The sequence below is a fragment of the Molothrus aeneus genome, chromosome Z (assembly GCF_037042795.1).
Source record: "Molothrus aeneus isolate 106 chromosome Z, BPBGC_Maene_1.0, whole genome shotgun sequence".
Taxonomy (NCBI): Eukaryota; Metazoa; Chordata; class Aves; order Passeriformes; family Icteridae; genus Molothrus; species Molothrus aeneus.
In genome coordinates this window covers 35,546,414-35,569,944 of record NC_089680.1, presented here as the reverse complement: position 1 = coordinate 35,569,944, position 23,531 = coordinate 35,546,414, and the positions used below count along the sequence as shown (strand labels likewise).

The 23,531-nt window shown below is 37.2% G+C and overlaps 1 protein-coding gene across 4 annotated transcripts in view; it reads left to right on the top strand.

Moving 5' to 3' along the window:
• KIF2A (kinesin family member 2A) overlaps window positions 1-23,531 on the top strand; it is a 57,808-nt gene that overhangs the window by 12,786 nt on the left and 21,491 nt on the right. For all 4 annotated transcript variants that reach the window (XM_066569842.1, XM_066569841.1, XM_066569844.1 and 1 more), the window contains exons 2-9: window positions 10,728-10,822; window positions 12,072-12,191; window positions 12,623-12,677; window positions 14,668-14,790; window positions 15,342-15,442; window positions 17,825-17,920; window positions 18,667-18,721; window positions 21,716-21,878. In XM_066569842.1, coding sequence (XP_066425939.1) covers window positions 10,728-10,822; window positions 12,072-12,191; window positions 12,623-12,677; window positions 14,668-14,790; window positions 15,342-15,442; window positions 17,825-17,920; window positions 18,667-18,721; window positions 21,716-21,878 — 808 coding nt within the window. The remainder of the gene's footprint in view (window positions 1-10,727; window positions 10,823-12,071; window positions 12,192-12,622; window positions 12,678-14,667; window positions 14,791-15,341; window positions 15,443-17,824; window positions 17,921-18,666; window positions 18,722-21,715; window positions 21,879-23,531) is intronic.

Sequence of the window (23,531 nt, the reverse complement as noted above, 5' to 3'; positions counted from 1 at the left end):
AAAGTGTCTGCACCCTTTAAGCACTTCCCCTTTGGTGCAGTTCCTATCCCAGCCGGCAGGGGCGCTGCTGGCTCCCGGCAGGGCGGGGTGTGTGATGACTCCTCCGCGGCTGCAGGGGGTGCTGTGCCGCAGCTCCAGCTGGCTCCTTCTCGCCGTAATGGTGGACACAGGTGGTGGAAGGGATGGGAAGGGGCTTCCTTTACAAACCCTCAGGGGCAGCCTATCCCAGTGCCCATCCGGATAGTGAAAGGAGCTGCAGCAGGAACCTTGGAGTGGTGACTGGAACGCAGGGCGGGCTCACCCTGGGCTCACCCAGCAGAAACTCTGCAGTTGCAGCTGAAACCACAGGGCATCCCAGCAGGCAAGGGGTGTGTGGCTACAGTGTAGTGAAAAACTAGGAGCAGTGGCAGGAGAACTGGATAGAGGCAGCCTGACTCTGGAACAGGACAGGGAGAGGGGCTTGGAGATCCTGGGATTTCCCCTGAGGCACCCCAGCAGATGGTGAAGGATCCTTTTTTTCCAGTGAGGCAGGGTGCCAATAATGTCCCAGTTCAGTGGCTGCTCTCATGTGCAAAGGCTCACCCACAGCACAAGAAGCAGGGCAGGGCTAGGCTCCGGCAGCAGCAGTGAGTTCCCGTGCCAAGCAGCAGCTCGACCGTCCCCTTCTGAGGCCAAGAGAGCAAGGCACCTACCTAGGAGCTGTGCCTAGTCCCTTTTCCCGCAGAGCAATTCTTGCTGTACCTCTGCTCCTCGGAGAGAAAGTAGTTACTTCTTTTGTCTCTCTTAAATACTGATCATTATTGTTAGCAACAAAAATGAGAGAAAATTCCTTTAGAGAAAGAATACAAAAGGAAGAAACCCTAAACCCCAACAGTGTTGAAGCTCATCTGCCACTTTTTTCTGTACTCCCGTATATTTGGGATGACTCTTTTAGAGCCATCTAACAAAAAGTTGTCAAAGGATCAGATGGCAAATTCAGTATAATGTAGTGTTACTAAACACCAGGCTCAAGATGTTCTGTAAGTTTGTAACTAGTGTTGTGAAAGGCCTATATAATAAAAGAAAACATGCTTTTCTTTCGGGATGCCCTACTTCATTCCTTGTTTGCACGCAATCGCCTTGTACAGAGGATTAAAATATTTCACAATTTGCACTGTTCTGGCTATGAGTTTATCTGGCACCTCATTTTAGTCTAGTGTCCTGGTACCATGATAATTCTCAATGCACATGTACTAGTTCACTTCCAGCCTCCCATCTGGAATGACATGCCTCCTAGAGAAAACTGGAACTCCTGTGTCTGATTCTTGAGGAGAGGCCTGAATTGCATCATTTTGTCTGTCACTGCTTGGGCAGTCTTTTATTTTAGTAAGCATCACGCTTTCATATTGTTGTGCACGTGCGTGGACATGCAGCACATGCACCTAGCCATGCTCTTGAAGGCATCATTGTTGGAGGTTGCAATGCAGTTTTCTTACTTTTATGTAAGTGAAGGTAAATTATGAGGTCTTGATACTCTGTGTGTATCCATATAGATACCTTTCGGGACTGCAGGTGCATCTGTAGCAAGGATTCAGTTCATATAGTAAATGGGCTTTGGACACATATCTTTGATCCTATTTACTTCCTTTTGCTGTGCTTTAGTTGACACAAAATTCCTTTTGGATGAAATGTAACTGGAGGGTATGTGCAAGGGAAGTGCGTGATGCACGCTGGCAAAGGGTATTCAGACTGTGGGTGCTAGACCAGTCCTGTGCAAAACACACAGTATGAACGGCTGATCCCAAGCACCACCAGCTTTGCTCTGCAGACCTCTCTGTGCCTGGTGCAGTAGTGTGCTACAGGCACAGCTGAGGGACCTGAGCTGAGCACTGAAGTGCTGTACATCCAAGCACTATGCCATGTAAGATACTGGTTCAGGCAGCTGTGAACATGAACCAACACCATACTAGTTGTCTTAGGTTTTCTCTCCACAGTGTGGTCTGAAAGAAAGGCACTGAAGTGATTTTCAGGACATTTTCTCTTGCATCCTAGTTCTGCATTACTATTAATTTCAGAGGAGATTACAGCTCATTCTGCTTGATCTTGCACTAAAGTAAATGGAAAAATTACAAATCAAATAGAATCATTCATACAGGAATGTACAGTACCTTGACTAAAATTAGTAGCAAACAGTGGAGGACAGATTCTGAAGTGCTTCTAGTCTCTGTGTCCCAAACCAGTGTGATAGAAGTGAAGCGGGTTAGCATGATGTTGAATCCTGGAGCTGAGCGTGTGGTGACCTGAGTTTGTCCCTGCCAGAGCATCAGGATAGGAGAGGCTTTATGCAGCACTGCCAGTATTGACCATTTTGTGAAGGTAAGCCATAAGTTTCTCTGAATTTAATAAACTGTTTAGTAGACTATGAAAAATTATTCAGATGAAGTTTAACGCAAGAAAGGTAAGGTGCTTAAAACAGGTGATGATAGTTTACTTAGTAATTTTTAACTAACAACATAACTCCTGGGATCAGTTTTGGGACTGGATGGCTAGTTTTTCCCATACATTAAAATTATTAATTCCTGGTCATAACACAGAAAGTAACACTGCTTTTGGGAAACTTCATTACTTCACTAGAGTGTGATTATCATGTATCTGGAGATGTATGTTGTTTCAGAACATAAAGAGGTGTTTGACCTTATCAAAAATACAACAGATGAGTGAATAGAGAAGATAATACAGTGCAGGGAGCACTGTAGGATTCTATCACCATGTGCTCATCCGCACAATGGATGTTCTGCCCTTTAGCCCCTCCCAAAGTCTTGTCAATTGACTCCTTCTTCGCTTCCAGGGGCGGAGGTCACTTTCTTACATCTTGAGGCCAGGTTTTGCCATAGTAACAAGCCAACCCTCCCAAATGCCCCGACTACCCAGGCCATCCTGTGATAACAATGTAAGGGGGGGAGACATAACTGTGCATCTACAAAACTTCTCTTAACATATACTTAATATTTGCCCTTTAACTGTGAGAGTCAACCATTGCATTACTCATCTATGACAGAGGTGTAGAGCAAAACAACTGGGGTAAAAGTGGCACAATCTGAACATCCTATTGCTACAGATTAAGAGACCATAAAATGTAAATGATAGGTGCAAAACCTTCATATTCTCACTAACCACAAAGTGTGGACAGGGTGAAGTGCTAAGAGGAAAAGTAAGTGCCATTTCAGAATTACCTTTATTTGGGAATGAGTGCTCCTGTAGAAAGTGATCTGGAGCATCAGGAGTATTTCATTTCTTGGTTGATGGTGTTGGAAAAGCAGATACTCTTAAAAGACAGAAAGAGGTAGAGATAACGCTTGTACAAGTGTGTTTGTATAAGCCATAAAAGAGAGCATAAAGTACTAAATGACTGTGAACACATGAAATCTTTAAAAAAGTTTGTATATATTGACATCAAAGTGCTAGTTTTCAAACATTTCAAATTGAAATTTTTTCAGTTTATTGAAAATTTTCTGGGGGACTTATAACAGCATGTATTAGATATGACTTGAAGGCATTTCCTTCCAAATAATTTTTTCGGTGGGTAAGTTAGTAAGCTGATAGCTCACCTACTCTTAAAAATGATAGGATTACTGGCATGATACAGCTGAGATACCTTGATGGTAAGTATCAAGGTATCAGTGCATCTGTTGGCATAATAATAGGACACCTTGTTATGAATTCAGCTGCCTTAGTAACATGTATCTTGTTTATTAACGTTTCTCTCTGACTAGCACCTCCAGAGGCAGTATGTAGTAAAAACTTCCCAGTGCTACCATGGTCAGATGCTATTGAAAACCTTTTGTGAAGCCAATGATTTCACTGCCATGGATTTCACTGGCAGTTAAAGCTTCTAAAGCAAATAAAGACAAGATGTTTTAAGCAGAGATTTTTAATGTAAAATAATGCCCTTTGAAATCTGCTTAAAAGGATATTAACACCCTACTCCCAAAAGAAACTGGACCTGCCTTGAAGGGAAATAAAAAACAAAGTGTTCCTGCAACTGGAGAAACCACAGAAAACTTGTTTTCAACATAAAGGGAAACTTAGAGATCAGCCTGCAAAATGAAATGTCAGCAGAAAGACCCACCAAATCACAACATGACAAGACTGGAGGTAGAAAATTATTAGAGAAGCAAAAACCATAACAGCAATGTGGGGATGCAGCTCTTGGTAACTTTTTTAGAGGAGGTGCTTCAGTATGGATAGCTAACAAGCTCTGCTAGGCTGAACACACTCAGTTGTGATTTAGTGGTTCGGAGTGGAGTGGCTTGTTAGGGTTGGATGGATGGAAAACCAAAAAGTCACTTATGTCCTGTTTGCTGTATGAGGAACGTTAAATATACTATTTGTATTTTGAAGCTAAATGTTATACACAGCTCAGTCACATGTCTGTGTGTTGTTTATTTCTCCCCTCCTCATTTCTTTGTGGACTGGCAGTAATATCTGTGAACTCTGTTTTTGTAAAGCACTATATTTGATTGGTACTTGCACAGAAATTGCCTACATGCCTAGCTTGGGATATTTCTGAGTTTTTATGTAGGGACAAAGATTAAGTTAGATTTTAATTCAAAGCTGGAACATATAGGCAGAAGTGGGAAACTTGGTTTGGGTAATACAACTTTCTGTTCTCAAAATCCCTGTCTCTTAGAGTGTAGATGTTTACAGAGATGATAAGGTGTGGTTGTAACATATGTATGAAGAACTTGAGTATTGCTGTGATAATTTAGATAATACAACAAAATGAATTGGTAGCAGCTAGGGATGATTCACAAAAATAAATATTAAGATATGTATTTAATGAAATTATATCTTAATTTTAGTATTTAAGTTCTTAAATACTAAAATTATATATATATATATACACACACACATATATATATATATATATATATATATATATATATATATATAAAACTATAGAAATATTGTAGGGGCTGTGCATGTTTAATGTCCATTCAATGCTGTGATAACACTGTGACTAAGGTAACAGACAAGACAATAGGGAAGGCCAGCAGAGCTGAAATAAATTTGTATGATTTAAGAAAACAAAAGTGGTGTAAAAGTAGTAGATATAATGAAAATAAAATACGATATCCACTGATTTGTGGATAAATGAAACTTTGAAACAAAATAAAATCAAATACATTTGGTGTTGTGGAACAAGTAGCATCAGTCAGCAGTAAGTACTGGTTTTTCCTCGAGGATGAGCAGCAGGACTGTCTGTGTAGTGCAGGGAGGGCTATGACAAACAATGATTTGGGTGAATAGGGATGTCCCCATAGTTGACACTGATGGAGACACCAAGCCAGGAGTTCTCTTTTTCCTTGGGATTCTTTCCTTAAAGTTTGCTACAGGCATTATTTGGTAAGGTTTTTTTTCCTCCTTGAGTTCTGTGAGAGCAGGAAAGCTCTTCCACCAGCGTTGCCAGGAACTGGAACTTGTAGCACAGAAGATAATTTTCTGGACTACAGTAATTCTGTCTGGTATGTGCTGCTTTTGTATTTGTAGCCTCATGCTTCTCTGAAACTTTTTTTTTTTAAATATATATTTAACTTGGAGTTTATATTACTTAAAAGAAAATAAAGAAAATTTTGCTTTTACAATTTTAATTTTTGATTATCAGTTGACAGAGGGTGAAGGTCAGTCATGTCCAGGTGTCTCTAGATGAGGTAACATTCCCATTAGTCACTCAGGAACATGAATAGGAAAATCACAGTAATTTCACAAATGTGTATCATAATCTCTTAAGGCATGAGTAGCTTCTGTTGCAGTGGTCATCCTCAGCAAGACTGTAGTAGATGTGAAATTGTAGTATATTTTTGCATTGACCTAATTTGTTGATGCCCTTAAAAAAGCTACGTGTTTGGGTGATGGCCCACTGCCAGACCTAATATAACACATTAGTGCTTCTGAAGATGTGGCAAGTACAAGCAATGTAAGGTGAGCAAGCCCCGAGTCAAGCTGGGGTCTGTTAACATTGCTACAGCTGGGTCCTGCTAAAAATAGTTTCCTGTGTTTGGGCTGCCAAGACTTAAACTATATGATGGTCATAATGTAACACTGCAGGGCACGGTCCTTCTACTGTTTTTTGGGGTGGAATGAGAGGATCATAGTTGAAATTATGAACCTCTCTTCTCTGTAGCTCAATACAGAGCCTGTAATTTTTAATTTTTGCAGCTCAAAGCTGTTTCTAAGATTTCATAAAGCTTGTGCATGAGATGTGTGAGTACAGCGTTTTTCGGGGCAGACACTTCAGTTATGTGGGCGGGTGAGGAAATAGAGCTGTAGTCCAGCTCTATTTCTTGGGAAAATACAGAGGAGTTTGTCACATGTCAGCCACTGCTGTAGTCCAAACTGTAATTTAGGCAGCAACCGATATTTCAGACTGATAACTTATGTCTCTGAAAAATAGTAGGAAGATGAAAGGGCCATGGGTTTATTACTCTGATTGATCTCTGCTTCAAAATTGTGCTGGTTTGGAGAAGCTTGGTAGATAGAAAATGTTTTCTTTCCTTAGAGGTAAGAATCTTAAGTGCACTTAGTATTTGCAATGAGTTGGCACTGCTACCTAGGCTAAGGGTTAATTAAAATCTTTGATTTAGCTCTGGTTATTTGCTTTCACTGCTCTTCATGAGCCTTATTGTTCACCATTAACTGCCATAAGAACTTTCCCAATAGAGAAGATTTATATTGTAAGTCTGCAGATCAGATCAGTATGCTTGCTTCCTTCTGTTTGTCAAATGTTTATCAGATGGCTAGGAAGAAAGGGAATGGGGAATTGATGTTTTTCACTTGATTGGAGTGAGAATATTGTAATGTCTGTGTATTTAAGTTAATTGTAAAGTGTTGGCATCACACGTTTTTCTGTTCTACTGCTGTACTGGCAGCGGTATTTTCTGGTCGCTAGAGATTAGCCAGATGTCACATGCTGTATGACAGAACATACTTACCTAAATAATTGTTTTTTCAAATAACTTCTCCATTAGTTTTGAGACTCATAGAATCATAGCATATGCTGAGTTATAAGGGACCTGTCAGGATTATCTAGTCCCAACTCCTGGCCCTGACAGGGGACATACAACAAGAGTCATAGCGTGTGCCTGAGAATGTTGTTCAAACACAAACTCAGACAGGCTTGTTACTGTGACAGGGAGCCCTACAGAAATGGAACAACTTCTCAGAAAAAGAAAGTTGCTTGTGGTCTGAATTCTAATCATGTGAGGAGAGGCACTAGAAATTAAGGAAATGCCTAGTGAGGAGTTTTTGTATCAGCTCTACTTCTCTTGGTTTTAAGGCACATCTTCTTGAACTACTTGTTACTTCTTCAGCTTATAATGCTGGTTCATGTTTACATGGACATGCTTATATGTCAAATTTTGATACCAGCTCTTAAAAGTGCACCAGAAATTAGGGTTGTTGCATTGAAACACTCTGCCAGTTGGCTCCTACATTTTAGCATTTGTAGCTTGGTCTTGCTTTATATGCTAGACGAGGTTTATGCCAGCCTAATTGGTTGCTGGCATTCCTGAATTTCCCAGCTGCTGTATTCAGCTGTGTACTAGAAAAATATAATGGAATACTGTTTCCAGAGAGCAAGAGGCAATTGTAAAAATGTAAATGCTTTATCTGGCACTTCAATAACATGTAAACTTTTAGTAACACAAAGAATTTTTAGGAACAAATTGTATGAGTACATTGCCAGTTTAATGTTCACTGTAGTGAACATTATCTGTTTAAGCTCAGAATATTTAGAAGATGGACATAACTTTTATTTTTGTTAGTATGTGGGTTTTTATGGGTATTTTTCAGCCCTGACTTTTTTTGGCCAGAGAAGGGATGAAATCTGGCACAGAGATGGAAGATTTATTGTGATTCTTTTGTTATGGCATGCTGGCTTACTCTGTTTGTTAGAGTGTGGGGTATTTTCTGTTCATTCATCAGCCTGCTTTGATCTCTTCTCACTCGTTATGGCAAACATGAAACCTTTTTAAAATATTACTTGCTCTCTGTCAAAAGTAACAGAGCACAGAAACACATAGTAGGACTTACTTGGTGGCTCTGTGATTATTTGCAGGCTGAAAAGTTGGTGACAGTGTCACAGGTTTCAGCTGTGAATAGTGGTTTTCTTCAAAATTTTAAAAATCTGGTAATGTACTAAGTATTATTGGAATATTGTATCAAATATGTTCTACTAAACAGGTATTTTTCATACATTGTATTTTGTTCCAGACAGGTAAATGATGTTATAAAAGAAAGGTCTTTTAAAATATGGATTAGGCCCTGCTGCTTCAGCTAACAATAGCTTGCAAGTTCCCAGGCAAAGCAATCTTGGGAATGAGAGTTCATTAACACCACAAACCATTTGTTGGTGAAAAACAAGGGCACCTGTAATAATAAGGGATCTGTCTCATGAGAATCAGTAGAAAAAGTATGTAAACTAATTACAAATACAGAAGATTGATAGATATTTAAAATGCCATGTACTGACCAATGAACTAAGTGTGGGTGTATTGTCAGCCTGTAAGAGCTGAAACAGTGTTTTCTGATAATCCTGTGAAATATGACCTATACAATAAAGATGGGGCTTTTCCTGCATGAAGAAAATGGAGTCTCGGCTGACTTATTACAACAGTTTTTCTCTTGATTCTGAATTGACAGCTGGGCCAGGCCTTAAAAAAGCAGCAGAAGATTAAACCAACGTAAGCTTTAATTCCCACTTCCCAGAGTTTTTGTGTCCTTGCAGCCTGGTCTCAGCACACTCTTTGCAGAAGAGGCTGGAGTCGCATTAGTACAGGAAGATAGCAGCTTCTGTTGCTACTTTGCTGAAGGACCAGACAGCTCATTGAAACAGTTCTACAACAGTGGTTTTGCACAAAATTTATTCCCTTATTAAATGCTGAAATATTAATGGAGAGGTGTATTCAGGATGGTGAAAATGGTGCTCAGGAAGCCCAAATGGAAGGGTTTGTTCAGAAAAAGCATGGGTCAGGGAAATAAAAACAAGAGAATGCCAGAGGACAGAAACTAAGTGAAGCAAAAAAGGGGGGGGGGTTTATTTAGAATGTAAAAAACATACTTAACGTGCTTTAGTGTGGGAGCGATTTTTGTGCTTTGGGCCAAGAGAAGAGTGGAGGCTGTAAATGCATGTGTAATCTGTGCTGCCAGTGAGGCGAGTGCTGCAGAGGTGAAGGTGATGCTGCCCAGGGCTGCTGACTGCTCTGCAAGTTCCTGAGCGCTACACCTCGCCTGAGCTGCAACTAGTCTCTTCCTCCACACACTGTGAGACAGTACAGGGATTTACTTTTACCTTCTGTGATACTTGCCTGACTTCTCCCTTCTTACTAAATCTTAACTAGATGTGAATATTTAGGCAGCCTTTGTAATAGAAGAAGTATTAAAGGTATACATTTGTTACTTTCACTGTTGGCTGAGATAATTTGGGATATCATTCAAGGTTTTTCTTTCATTCTGTCCCTCTGCAGGCCCTAGAAGGCTTAGACTGTAAAAACCCTTTATTTTTTTGTTTTGGAAAACTGTCAAATTGTGACTGAAGTGTCTAAAACAAAAAGCTGAAACAATCAATGGAGCAGAAAACTAAAGGGGGTTTGTGGGGCGAATAGCTTTAGAAAAGAAGAAAAAGTGCAAGGCAGAGAAGTCCCAGACTGAAGCGTCTGTGCTGATTGTACTGCGTTTTACCCTGAGCAGGTGCCTAGCAGCAGCAGCAGCAGCATATGCACAACTGCTCCAGGACGATCACTCATGCTTTGGGAGCTGCACGGAGTCCTAGGGGGTGGCACATGGCAGGTGGAGCAAAGGATTACTTCTGCATAGTATGGACATCATTACAGGAGGGTGTGCGAGGAGCAGTTGCTTTGGATTCGTGTTCTTTAGAAACCTCAGTTCTTGGTACTTGAGGGCAAAGCATGGATGTGAAATCAATGTGACACTTGGGTCTTGATCCTTTTGTGTCTGTGCATGACTGTCCTGCTCTTCCAGTTGCTGTTCTGTACTGTGCATAGGAAAGAGGCCATAAAAAAAATGCAGTGTACTATATATTTTAGAAGAAAAGTCCTTATTCCTACTGAAGGTTTACTGGTTTTGTCTTACTTTGTGGGGACTTGCTTCCTTTGGATCTTGCACATCTTAAGCTCAGCAATCTGTGTAAGTAGCTCTTTATAAAATAATGGTTTATGTTGTTCCAGGCAGTTTAATTTTAGTTGGACTACCACCTAATTGTTGCCTATAAAAAATGAGAATCAGAGCACAATATTAATTTCAGTGTTGAGATGTCTGTTGTTCTATCAGTCTAGAAGGGGGGACAAATGAGCCTTTGTGAAGGGCACCTAAGGGACCTTTAGCACCTGTCGGAATCTTCTGGTATTGGAGTTTTCTGTTCTTGAGGACAGAGAGTCTAAGTGGTGTGGCTTTCTTGAGAGGTTTTGTTCACTTACCACTGGATTTTCTGTTGATTGTGCTTTTCACTTGGATGTTGACTGTCCCATTACAGCCTCTACTAGTGGATCAGGTCTGAGCCACTTCACACTGTGTGGCCTACAACCACCTTCTATTTATCACCTTGTTTTTTTCAATCATCTTCTTCCTACATCTCTCTATATGACTAAGTGCAGGAATGAAAATGTATTCTGGAAATTTTTTCCACCAGATCATTTCCATCAATAAATGATCACTTTGTGTTTGCTTTCTAGGCCGAATTCACCAAGCTATGGTAACATCTCTAAATGAAGATAATGAAAGTGTAACTGTTGAATGGATTGAAAATGGGGATACTAAAGGGAAAGAGGTAAGCTCATTTATTTAGAACTTTAAAACAAATGTGTAATCTATGTGAATATTACTTGGAATTTGCACTGGAAACAAAAATGAGACATAAATCTTAATTTACTTCATGATTCTTTGCTTACAGACTGTTTTGTACAGAAAGTGTTGAGCACATTGTTTTCTGCTGTAAATTTGAATTCCTGAGCTCTGTGTCATAGCTTTTAGACAGATGTTGTCATCTATTGATTTTGAGAGTTCAAAGGCTGACTTTGTTACCCAGTTTTTACAAGTAGAAAAATAAAAATTTTAAGAGGGAGAATGACACACAATTCAGACAGGAAACTAGTAGGAGAGCTAAACTAGAAATTTTCTTGTCTTTATATTCTTGAGGAATTTAACTGCCAGTTTGTTTGCTTATTCACTTATTCTTGGCAGCAATTTTCCAGCCTTGCCTTTTTATGAAACTATGTCTTTTTGTGTAACACTTTCCAACCGCATCTTCCTTTAAATTTTGGACCATGTTAGCCAGTTTAAGTTTGGAGAAGCATATCAGAAATAATTGTACTTTACACTTCACTGGTTTTGTGAAAACACAGGGGAAAAGAAAAGCCATGAGAAAGTCCTGGAGATTTCATCAGCTGAAGACACACAGAATCTATACAGCACTGAGGTCTTTGAAAGCTTCAGCAAAGAAAAATAGAAATCTATAGGGACCAAAACTCATCAACATTTTTACAAAATCATATTTTTATGATCCTGCCCCTCTTCCCTTACATTTTACAGCAGTTTGAATGACAGTCAGTAATACTTAAAAAAAAAAAAACAAACCCATGATAAATTTAATATGATTTCAGCTATGGTTTGATTTTTTTGGGGGCCTTTGCAATTTATTTCTTGTGCACTGTCTGGGAAATTTAAGATAACTGAGATCTCCTTCTTTTTATGTTACAGAATGTCTTACATATTTTGCAGTAATTGTCAAATTAGCACAGTAATACTAGCTATTTCTCTTTTAGTTTGATCACCTTACAAAATTATGCTATCTATTGGTCATTTTAATTCATCCCTTTACTGAATGAAGTGTTTTCAAATAATACAAAGACCAAAGATTCATCTATTTTTAGTGAACAGAAAATAATTCAGATCTTAGCATGAACAAATTGTGGAGTAAAACCACTTAATATAATTACTGTTTACTGTCAAACATAACAGGAGATAAAGAGAGAATGTATGTCAAGTGTCATTAATGTGTTTTATGCTCTTTTTCACAGATTGATTTAGAGAGCATATTTTCACTTAACCCAGATCTTGCACCTGATGAAGATATTGAGCCTAGCCCAGAGACACTACCACCACCTGCTTCTTCAGCCAAAGTAAACAAAATTGTGAAGGTTGGTAATATCTATGCAATATGTTCTTGGTAACTTTACAGTAGCTCTATACATGATGTTATGCTAGAATTTTTAACTTAATTTTTGTGTCTGTGGTGCTATTTCATAACAGTGTTCTTTTCTTTTTCCTGTGTTGAATAGGGATTTTTAAATTTTTTTAAGAACAGGTTTGAGGAAGAGGGAGTTGGGAACTAATATTTGTATAACTAAATGTCTTAATGAGGGATAAAGAAAAGGTTTTGGAGTTTTCTGAAACATTACAGACAGTTCAATCAACCTTCATCCTTTCACTTTTCCTGCTGGGATTTGCAATCAAATCTCTTTTGTTGGTGCTGTGTTATTTTAATTCACTGGAAAGAAGCAGAGGTGGGGCTGCAGTTTATGCTTTCAATAATATGGTGATCAAATAAGAGAGACTTCTTTCTTTATAGAGTCGACGAACTGTGTTACCTAATAAGAATGACCCTCCTGCCAGAGATAATAGAGGTAAAAGTTATCTCTTTCCATTTCAATGAAGTTAAAAATATGGTAACATTTTAACCTCAGGTTTATCTTGTATTCCTTAATAGTTTTGCATTTCTTATTTGGTATGTAGGCTTCTGACATGTAAAAGATACAGTATATAATTCCTAAAATTATTCCTGTGTATACTTAGGAATTCACCCTATACAAATAATATTTATATGCAAGTTTAAGCAATATATAATTATAAAAGTTAAGCTGAATTAACTGATGCAATGGTAAATCATGCCTGGACTTTTTATACATAGGTGTCCTCAGCTTATTTGAATGTTTCAGTATACACTAAGTAGCGTGCTTTGAATTTTTAAAATGTTCAAATTTTAAACTATTTTTCTTAACAGCCTGTTGTTTTGTAATGGTCTGTGTGTGAACAGTCATATGAATATAAGAATACTTAAGTCCTATAGATTTTTTTATCACACTACAGTATAGTGAAAAAAGGTGAAAAAAATTGCTGAACTGCCACAAGAGAATAGGTGAAAAGTATGTATTGGATGAATACAGATAAAATGCATCTATAATTGTAAGAATAGTTACTGCTTATTGTTTTTATTTTCTCCCCTACATTGAACTTAACTGACTTGTACTGATGATGGTGATGATGATGATGATTCTTCTTCCAAACAATAATCTACTAGCATTTCTTCAGACTAGATTCCAGTCCATCTGTTTAAACTTGGAAAACAAGTAGGCTTACAAGTAATCAGACTCTTCTGATGTGGACCACTTTTGCCCTTCTGCCATTTGGCTCTGGGGGTATTAAGCAGATTGAAAATACAAGAGTATTTTGGGTTTTTTTTCCTATATAGTCTGGTTTAAATATGAGATGTCTCACTGATGGAGTATCCTCACATCCATACATTTTTTCATTTGTAGTAAATTATCTGTTTAGTATGAAATATCCCTGTAACTTGTATTTTAATGTGTACCCTGCCTCTTACCATTCACTAAATATTTTTCTTTTTGGCCGTATAATTTACCTTTTCTCAGCACACTGTCTTATTTTATCTAGTCAATTTATACTATAAGCTAGATCTCCTATGATATGTGGAATGATGGCGTTCATCTTGTCTGTCCTGTTCAAAACTTGTTTCTGTAGTTGTTTCTGTGTTGTACAGTGTGCTGGCCTTTGCTTGGAGTCTCATCTCTGGCTACTGATCAAAGCTGATACCTTCACTTCAGTACTCTTCTGACACGCTCTGTTTTAAGTGTGTGCAGGCAATGGGCCAGCTGAAGCAGAGCTGGTCGAAGCAACTATTTGAAATACAATTTAAACCATTCAGCTCTATCACACATGCTTACATGCTCACCACTCCCACTGCATTCACTGGAAAAAGACATCACAGCATTTTCAGAAGCTGGCATTCTTAGCACATATAGAATCAATGCATAAGTTTAGACATATTGATTGTATCTGTATCCTTTCTGGTATAGAGGCAAAAAGGCTTGTTTCTTCCACTTACGGATTGTGCTGCACTTCATTGGCCTTAATTTCTTTTGCTTTGCTCCTCCAATGATCATAGGCTTAATGGGGTTGGGGCATTTTGTGCAATCTAGAGAATGTGAAACAGCAGGGCTTCTTTTCTTACTAGTTTTTTGGGTATAATTACAATATTAATAAAATTGAAGCACTTTATGCTTCAGGACTGCATATCTCCAAGTAAATGATTCATTCTGTGTGTATAGTAAGTTGTACTAATTCTGCAGGATTTAAAAATATGCACATGCAGCATTGGTACTTAATAATCATGTTGTACTGCACTAGGGTAAAAAAGTCTGCATACCAGATGTTTTTATTAATAGACTTCCCATGAGTATGGCTCCTCCTCATCCACAGTAAATTGTTGTGTTTAGAAAGGGGCCTCATTTTATCTCATCTTAACAAAGCATTTCAGAAATGGGTAGAAAGGTTACTCCTCCATGTCCAGATGAGCTTTTTGCCTTTCCTTTGCAGTGGTTGGTTCTGCACGTGCACGACCTACTCAGCTTCCCGAGCAGTCTTCCTCCTCTCAACAGAATGGTAGTGTTTCAGATATATCTCCAGTTCAAGCTGCAAAAAAGGAATTTGGACCCCCTTGTATGTAAACCGTGTATCTAGGACTCGTTCATTCTGGGCATTACATGTACATTCTCTTGGATTATGTTGTTATGCATAAATGACAAATGGTCTACATGTTCAGTTGTCTGTGAGCTTCCTTGAGGAGCTTCTCAGAAAGCTGCGGCTAAACAGATGTTCATTTTCATCATAATTGTACTAGTATTTGGAATTTGCTTTTCCTTTGTTTTCTTTTAACCATGGTGGTATTTTTAGTGCTCTTTTTTTCCAATTTTTTTTAAATTTGTCTGGGCTTACTTTTAATTCAAACCAAGAGATCACATGTATCTGTCCAAGTATTTTTTCAAGGTCATATATTTTTGTTTGTGTGATTATTTTCCCATTCCTATGGCATTTTTCTAATAAATTTAATGCATTTTAGAAATTTAAATGCCGTAATGATTCTTCACTAAACAGATTTGCTTGAAAATATAGTAAATATTTGATGCATTCTAATTATTGATACATTAATTTAATTAAAGTTTACAGTGTAAATATGGAAAGTATTTTTAAATTGCGTCTTTTTCTTTAAGCACGTAGAAAATCTAACTGTGTAAAAGAGGTTGAAAAATTGCAAGAGAAGCGTGAAAAAAGAAGGTTACAGCAGCAGGAACTTAGAGAAAAGAGAGCTCAGGTTAGTATTTTTAGCTCAACTGAAAATCATACGTCTGCAAGAGAAATCTGCAAAATTATGCTTTTTTCTGTCTTTAATAATTTTTATGAACTGTGATAATCTTGAAAGTAAGTGTCAAATTTGTCAAGATTTGACAAATATTTTGTTGTTTCATATGATTGTTCTCATAATCTGCTACTACTACTTTAGATGGCTTTCCCCCTCTTTTTTTTCCTAAAGAAATCATTGCTTTCAATTGCTGTCTTGCTGCATGTTCTTTAGAGTACAACTACTGATCATAGCTATTTCTTAGGGAAAATGTATTTTTGACAATAACCAACCTTTTGACTTTTAGAGAGGTCTGTTATTCTACAGGAGGTAATACAACATTTTGATAAATTGTTCATTATAATCTTTGATGCTTTATAAGTCTATTTGAGGCCCATGTTTTAACAGTGACTTCTAATGTTTCTTTCTTTAAACTAGTCTATACATTTGTAATTTCATCATGCTAGCAGCTTGGTAGCCAGTTGTTAAAAACTTGTGTGAAATGAAGTTGCTAATCCTTTGAGAAAAATCTCTTAATATTAAATGATTTTCTGTCACAATGGTGTAAAAGCTTTAGCAAAGCTAGCAGTGTAATCTTGTTGGCAGAAGTGTGTGTATGTGTTAGTCTCTAAAGAGATAGTACTAGTCTGCTGCTGACATGAGAATTATCACCATCAAGTAAATCATTCATACAATTTACTTCTCATGGTTAAATGCTTCCTAAAATTGACCTAAAATCACCTATGTTAAATTTGTGTTTTATAATTTACATCCATTTACACAAAATATTAAAATGTCCTTATGTGTGAGGAATGACCATTTCTGGCTTTATATATCAAAATAGTTTGAAGTGGTGTTACTTGTAAAATTTTCTTTTTATTGCTTCTGTGAACACTCCTCTTGCATCTGAGTCTTAAACTTTTGTTTGAGTAGGTTGTTGTGAAACACAGCAATAATTCACCAAGCAGTGCTAGTGTGTAAGACATTTAAACAGGGCTTGAAGAATATTAGGCAAATCCTTTCTCCATGATAAACAATACTCTTTTCTGAATGTTATAAAGAAGCATTTTGTGAAGACTTACTGTCAGCAGTTTTTAGTTCAGTGTAGTGAACTAAAAGTGAATGACATCAAGGTACAATAAGCTTCTGATCACCAGGACACAGTTTTTTCTGAGTTGAGGATTGGCTGTGTCACAAGTGCAAAGAATGAGCCAGCTCCCTTTCAGTTTAGTAACCTAAATCCGGTGCTTTCTGAGAGTGCCTACACTGTGTCCACAGCCAGCTGTGATTCAGAAATTTTATATCATGTGGGGGTAGCCATGCAAAACTTAGAAGGGTCTGAGCACCAGAACTGGCTATATTTGGCATCAGCAGCATGTCCTGAAGTGTTGTAAAACAGGTATTTGCAGGGAGAAGTGACAGGAAGTTGTTTCATCAATTCTGCGGAAAACAGGGTAGGCTCAGGCTCAGCGTATTGGTGCTCCATGCATGGCCTCTTACATGTCCATTCACTCTGGTATTGATTGCTCCAAATTTAAGGATGGGTTATCTTCTGTGCCTGTCATGGGGTCAGCTGTCCTGGCTGTGTTGACTGCCTTGCTTGCGGGGTGGGGTGAGGACCAAAAAGTGACTTTGCTGTGTAAGTGCTGCTCAGGAGTAGCTAAAACATCCATGTATTATCAACCTTGTTTCCTGCACAAGTCCAAAACAGAGCTGCATATCACATTCTTCTATGGAGAAAATTAACTCTATCTCAGCCAAACCCATCACAGCCTGGATGTCGCCTATTGAGTATCCTTGGGATTGCTTCTGCTTTGCTGGGGGTGTGGGAAGAATTTGCAATGCATCCAAATATGTGTGTAAATTAACACAGGACCAATAGTTAGGACCAAGCTGCTTTAACTGGCTTGTATCCAGCAGGGTTGTGTTTAGAGCAACTGGGGTTCCTGCACTGTCCTCTGTGGTGTGTGTGTTGTTCCTGTATAGTGGAATATCTGTGCATTTGTCAGAGTGCCATACCTGAGACAAGGAAGTGTGGACTATATGTTTCTTCAGTGTGAAGGTGCTGGCAAAGGCAGGAGTAATTTCTCTTTCTTGAGTAGACTATTAATGACTCCTCAATTAATAAGTATTTTCTATTATATGGCAAGCAAAATGACATGGGAAGCATATAATTGTTTCCTTTATGGTCAGTAAATTAGCTACATCAGAGTGGAAAAAGGCATTAAACTTGTATTTAACTTGCAAGAGACATTTCTGGTGTTTTGCAGGAAAAAAAAGATCATAGTTAATCAATTAAGGCCTTTTCTGGAAAGAAAAATTATAGTAGGAATTCTGTTGCTTACTTTTTCCTAGGATGTTGATGCTACAAACCCAAACTATGAAATTATGTGCATGATAAGAGATTTCAGGGGAAGTTTGGATTATAGACCACTGACAACTGCAGATCCTGTAAGTATGCCAGCAGCATGGAAGTGTGTTACTCTTCTCTGTTTTTGCTGTGTGTTTTCTTTTTTTTTCCCATGCATATTTCTGTCTGTTCATGCAAAAAATAGGTATTTTAATATATATTAGTATTTAATATAACATGGGTTTATTTTTCTAGTTATTTGTTGATACTGAAATGAATAGGTTTTGGAAGTTGTACTTTACTAAACTGTTATTAAATTATTTAAATATATTTTTACTATTAAATAATGCCAATATGTACTAAGTAGTCACTCGGCCTTTGTATGGTAAATTTTCCTGGGATGCTAAGGGATGTGCACACAAAGCCATGAAACTTATTTGAAGAGCTGTCTTCAACATAATGATTATTATTTGATCTTTGAAGGTAATGTGATTTTGGTTTGCAGCCAAGTCAGAGAGTGGAATCCTTAAATGATCAAAACTCAAATTCTGTGGAAATCAGAGAATATGACAATTTCTGTCAATAGCATATTTACCCTGTTAAAACTAGATTTGCTTGCCTAGTCCAATAGTACCTATTAATCTGTTGGATTAGATCACTGTCTGTGGGGAGTTTTGTTAACATATGGTTCTCCCTTTTGGGTTCTTGGCTACTGTGCAGGCACAGGGGTTTTTACATGTTCAGATGACTCACTGTCTTGGAAATTTCACTTTGTTTAAGTCAAATAAAGTTAAATATTTTGTAACTGAAATTGAGATATAGTTCACTGAAAGACTTTCCTTTGCAGATTGATGAGCACAGGATTTGTGTTTGTGTACGAAAACGACCACTCAATAAAAAAGGTATGATTGTTGAAGATTTTGTTCATTTGTTTATCTGAAAAGCTGCTTCTGATAGTAACATTATTTGTGTTAAACAACTCTAGAAATAGTAGGTGAAGAGGTGAAGCTCTTATATTAGACAATATGTGTGATAAACCTAGAAAATTCATAGACTTGTCATAACCTGGGGAGATAAGAAGTTTACCTGCCACAATTTCATGTAGTAGGAGGTGAGGCAGAGGAAGAGTGTGATTTTTTTTGCCACGATCATCTAGCATGTATTTAGTTGATCTGGAAATTAATTCTGCTGTAATCTCTTCACTATTCTTACGTTGTATTAGGATCATTGTTTTTTTGAAGTATCCTTCAAGTGACCTCCTGAGCAGAGAGTTACACAGTGAAAACTTTCATACGTGTTTTTGTATATATATTTTTCACTTTTGTATATATATATTTTCACTTCCAAGTGATCTTGAATCAGACATCAAGGAGGTATCTTATGACATGGTTGGTGCCTGAACTTGTCCAAGACATCCTCACAAGGCTAGTGGACTGCAGGCAAACAGAAGACTTGTGTCCCCTGGAGTTGTTGCTCAGGGCTGGCAGAGTTACTCTAGAGCACATCAAATGCCACTAAAAAATGGTTAGGTACTAAAAGAACTCCTTAATGACTTTTTATTTTATATGATGAGTGTTTGAGCTACTTTTCTTACTGCCTGCTCATCAGACTAGAGTCTGTATTAAAAAAAAAAAAAAAAAAACAAAAAAACAGAACCAAACAACAAAAAACTGTTCAGCTTTCAATTCTAGTTTAATTGAAATTTTGACTTCCTAGGGAGCTTTTTTACTTTCAGTGGGAATTTAGAACACAAATGCCTACTGGGTTGTAGCCTGTCTGAATCCAGTGCTGCAAGATGTTTTTTTCCTTCTCTTTCTCTTCTGTTCAGATGAAGGACTCAAAAGAGCACCACTCTGATGCTGATGCAACATGGGATGCTGTTTATTGTTTTTGTACTGTCAGAAGTACACATTTAGGATTATCTGAAGCATACCCAGAGGAAAATGGGAGAAAGGTGTTCCCTTTCCCATACATATGTTGATACCAGTATATAGTTAGGTTTTGACTTATTTTTCCCTTTCACATTGCTGCTTCTATTTTTTCTTTTAATTTTTAATTTTACTGTTGGGAAAAATGTGACTTTCTACCTGTGGTGGAGGTGAACAAAGTGAAATCACAGTAAATGAAAACAGGTTTTTAAGGTACATGAGTTGGGATTCAGAAGTAGGATTTGATTTTGTGGTATTAGTGGTTGGGAGCTATTAAAAAAGTAGATCAGAGGTGTTTGTAGAAATATGAATGTCTAAGTAAAAATGAGATTGATGCTTACAGCTGTTTTGCATTTTTAAGAATAAACAGTAGTAAAAAAGTTGTGATAAATAATCTCTGAAGGGGATGATAATCTAGTACCCACATGATACAATCTCCTGAAAACACTCAGTTCACAAGAAACAATATTTCTCATAAAATCATAGGAAAGCATAAAAGAATTAAAGATGCTAGACTGTAATCCTATGATTAGAAAAACTTAAATTAATTTGTTTTTTCGTCTCAAAAATGCAGAATTATCACCAAAAACATTAGGTATTCTCAGCATCAATTGTTCTCTGGATTGACTTCACAGGAAGTAGGTGTTCAGAGTGACACTTTGAGATTTTAGTTCAGTGACATGTATTTATAGTTGTGACATGTATGATGGGTTTCAGAGACATTATTCCTAATTTTCATCAGCAGAGAATGCAGCTTCTCATATCAAATAGATGGGAAGAAGTATATGTCTTACTCCAAACAATTTTTAAGAAAAATCCTCTTCTGACTAGTTAAACTAAAAGGTTTTTACTGCAAAGAATTGTCCATCATACATTTCTTTTTGTCACTGTTCCTTACTTATTATCTGTGATTGCTGCAGAATAATTGCATTTCATTTTATTGCAGTGCAGTTGAAAAATTCATTATACATTGACTGGAATGTGCACTTCCATTGGTGTGTAATGTAATGCAATGGTAACCATCGTACTGTTTGATCCGGATGTTAATTCATGAAAAGGTTTCTATCTGGTTGTATAAAGTCATGTCAAATTCTTGACTGCATGCCTTAAGAAATTTTACAAAGAAGTGCAAGTAGGACACATTAGTGAATCCTGACTGTATACACAAAGGGTCTTTATTTTTGTGCATACTGTGGATCACTGGGTTCTCTGTTTTGCTGACTCATATACCATACAACAATTAGCAGTAAATTGAAGCGCTGTATAGTAATTATAATCTAGGATCTCACTGTTGAAGTCACAGTGATAGGAAGAATCATTATAATTTTCAGCTTATTCTGTTTACAAGATAATATTTTGAAAGGATTTTACTTTAGAAGAATTATATTTTAAAGAAATGTAATATGGGTTCCAGGAGGAATGCACAAATGAAAATGTCTCTGAGGAATGAAAGCAAAATTTAAAGAAAATACCAAGATAAAATTTTAAAATAAAATGTATTATCATGAGGAGGTTAATTTCTTTGTGTTTTAAAGTTTGAAGCAGTATAGTACTACCATCTAATTTCTCCACTAGAGAAGATATTTATAAAAACTTGAAGGATATGGTAGTAAGATGTAGAAGACTATATAATCACTGAGGAATAAGATCTCAAGTCCAAGAAAGGTATTATAGAAGGCATAATAAGTTACAATGATAGTGCTGTAATTAATGGTCATAGTCTTTAGTCTAAACAGCTTTGTACCTCTCTTTAATTTCTAGCAATTGGTAGGATAGGATGATTAGACTTCCAAAATGAAATCTTTTGCTTAGCAGATTACTATCTAGGCGTCAGAAGCCCAAATCCATTGCAGTGTTGTTACTTGGAGGAGCTGTGTTATCTGAGATTTTATGAGAGTGTAAACAATGGGAAAATGTAAAAAATAATGATGTGTTGTTAGTTAAATTTATATTTCACTTATTTTATAGAAACTTTAATGAAAGACCTTGATGTAATAACAATTCCTAGTAAAGATGTTGTGATGGTACATGAACCAAAACAAAAGGTGGATTTAACAAGGTACCTAGAAAACCAAACTTTTCGTTTTGATTATGCCTTTGATGACACGGCTCCTAATGAAATGGTTTACAGGTATGTGTATATGCTTTTTTTTGGTGAATCTTTTTTCTTATGTTTTTTCCATACTAATAACTGTTACATTTACATTGGTCTTAGACTTTATTCCTATTCTCTATTCTCTGTGTTACCAGTTGGTATATTGCTACCTCCATTCTTTTACCTGTTTACTTTTGTTTTAACTCTTTATCCCTAATTTTTCACCTGCAATGTCATTTCCACCTCTGTTGACCTCAGTCCTATTCCCAGTCCTCCTCCAAGCCCTGCTGCATTCCAGGCTCTAGCAAGTATTGCCTGCCTCCTCAGCTGCTGATTACTTGAGCCACGTAATCAGTTCTCCATTTGCTTCCAGTCTTATTATTAGTGTGTGTGCAGCACCTGAGAAACCTGAGTCATGGCTTTTGGTCATCAGGGAACCTGGAAGAAAAGGAGAGCCCTAGCACCAAAGAGCTTGCAGTCTGAATATAGGATAATTAAGAGATGGAAACAATTCACTAGAGGGTGAGAAAAGAGTACAAATAAAGTGAGAGAGTGTATATTGCAGTATTGCCAAGATGCCTGAGCTAACATATCTTCTGGAAGCAATCTGGCTGATGTAATGTGGAAATACATAGAGCTAAGTTATCATGCTGTAAATGCCAAATCCTTCTAATTTAAAAACAAACAGCAGCAAAGACACATATCCTCTCTATAGGCCAAAGATATTTGGATCTCCATTTTGTTCTTTGCTCTTCTGTTTCATTTCCACTGTTGGTACGGAATAATTCACACAGCACTTTTAAAAGCATGTTTAGAAGTAGCTATTTCCCTTGAACAAGTCACTAAATGAGGCACATACAGTAGTGGGCAAGGTTAGATACTGACATAATATTGGTCAGAATCTTAGTATGCATTTAAATAACTTTGAAACTTTTTGCAGGAAATGTTGATATTAAAAAGGAATTTGGTGAAGATATAATTTTTCTTATGTTTGGGAAATGCTTCCCATAGTCTTAAAAAGTATTGACAGAGAAATACCGTACTTGTTTTTAATCCACAGCTAGGAAGTCAAAGTTAGGATTATGCCCAGATTGATAGTGGATAGCAAAAGAATTCTTAAAAGGTTGTGAAAATAAAAACTTCTGTCTTATGCTTGTTATAATTAAGAAGGGGGCAAAAGGAAAATCTTATGAAACTAATACTAACAAAAGAATTGTAAACAGCAAAGCTGTATCCTTGGAGATTTCTGTCTTTGCTGGTTGTCTGCTGGAAGCATCTTTCCTTGATGCTGAAGAGCTGTGGGAGAGCCAGCTGGTTGATGATGCATGAAGTAATTATCTTGCTTGACAATCCATTCTTCTAATCTCCCTCTTTCCTTTATTTATCTGTGTGAACATGGTGTTTAGTGTGAGGGGTGGTATATTTTGGTATACAATGTTGTTGTATTTTGTACTGAGTTTTTTCAGAGTTTTTATTTGTTATTTAATACATTAATGGCAATATAGGAATATATTTTAAGATTATTGTATTCAAACTGAAACAGTAGATCTCTAGTCTTTCTCCATCTCCCTCATATGGCACAATAATGATCATTATTTGAAGGGCAATCTGCTTTAAGGTCTTCCATAATAACAAATAAGAATGGGATAGGTGTCATAATGTGCTCTCATCAGAGCCTCAGGGTCATAC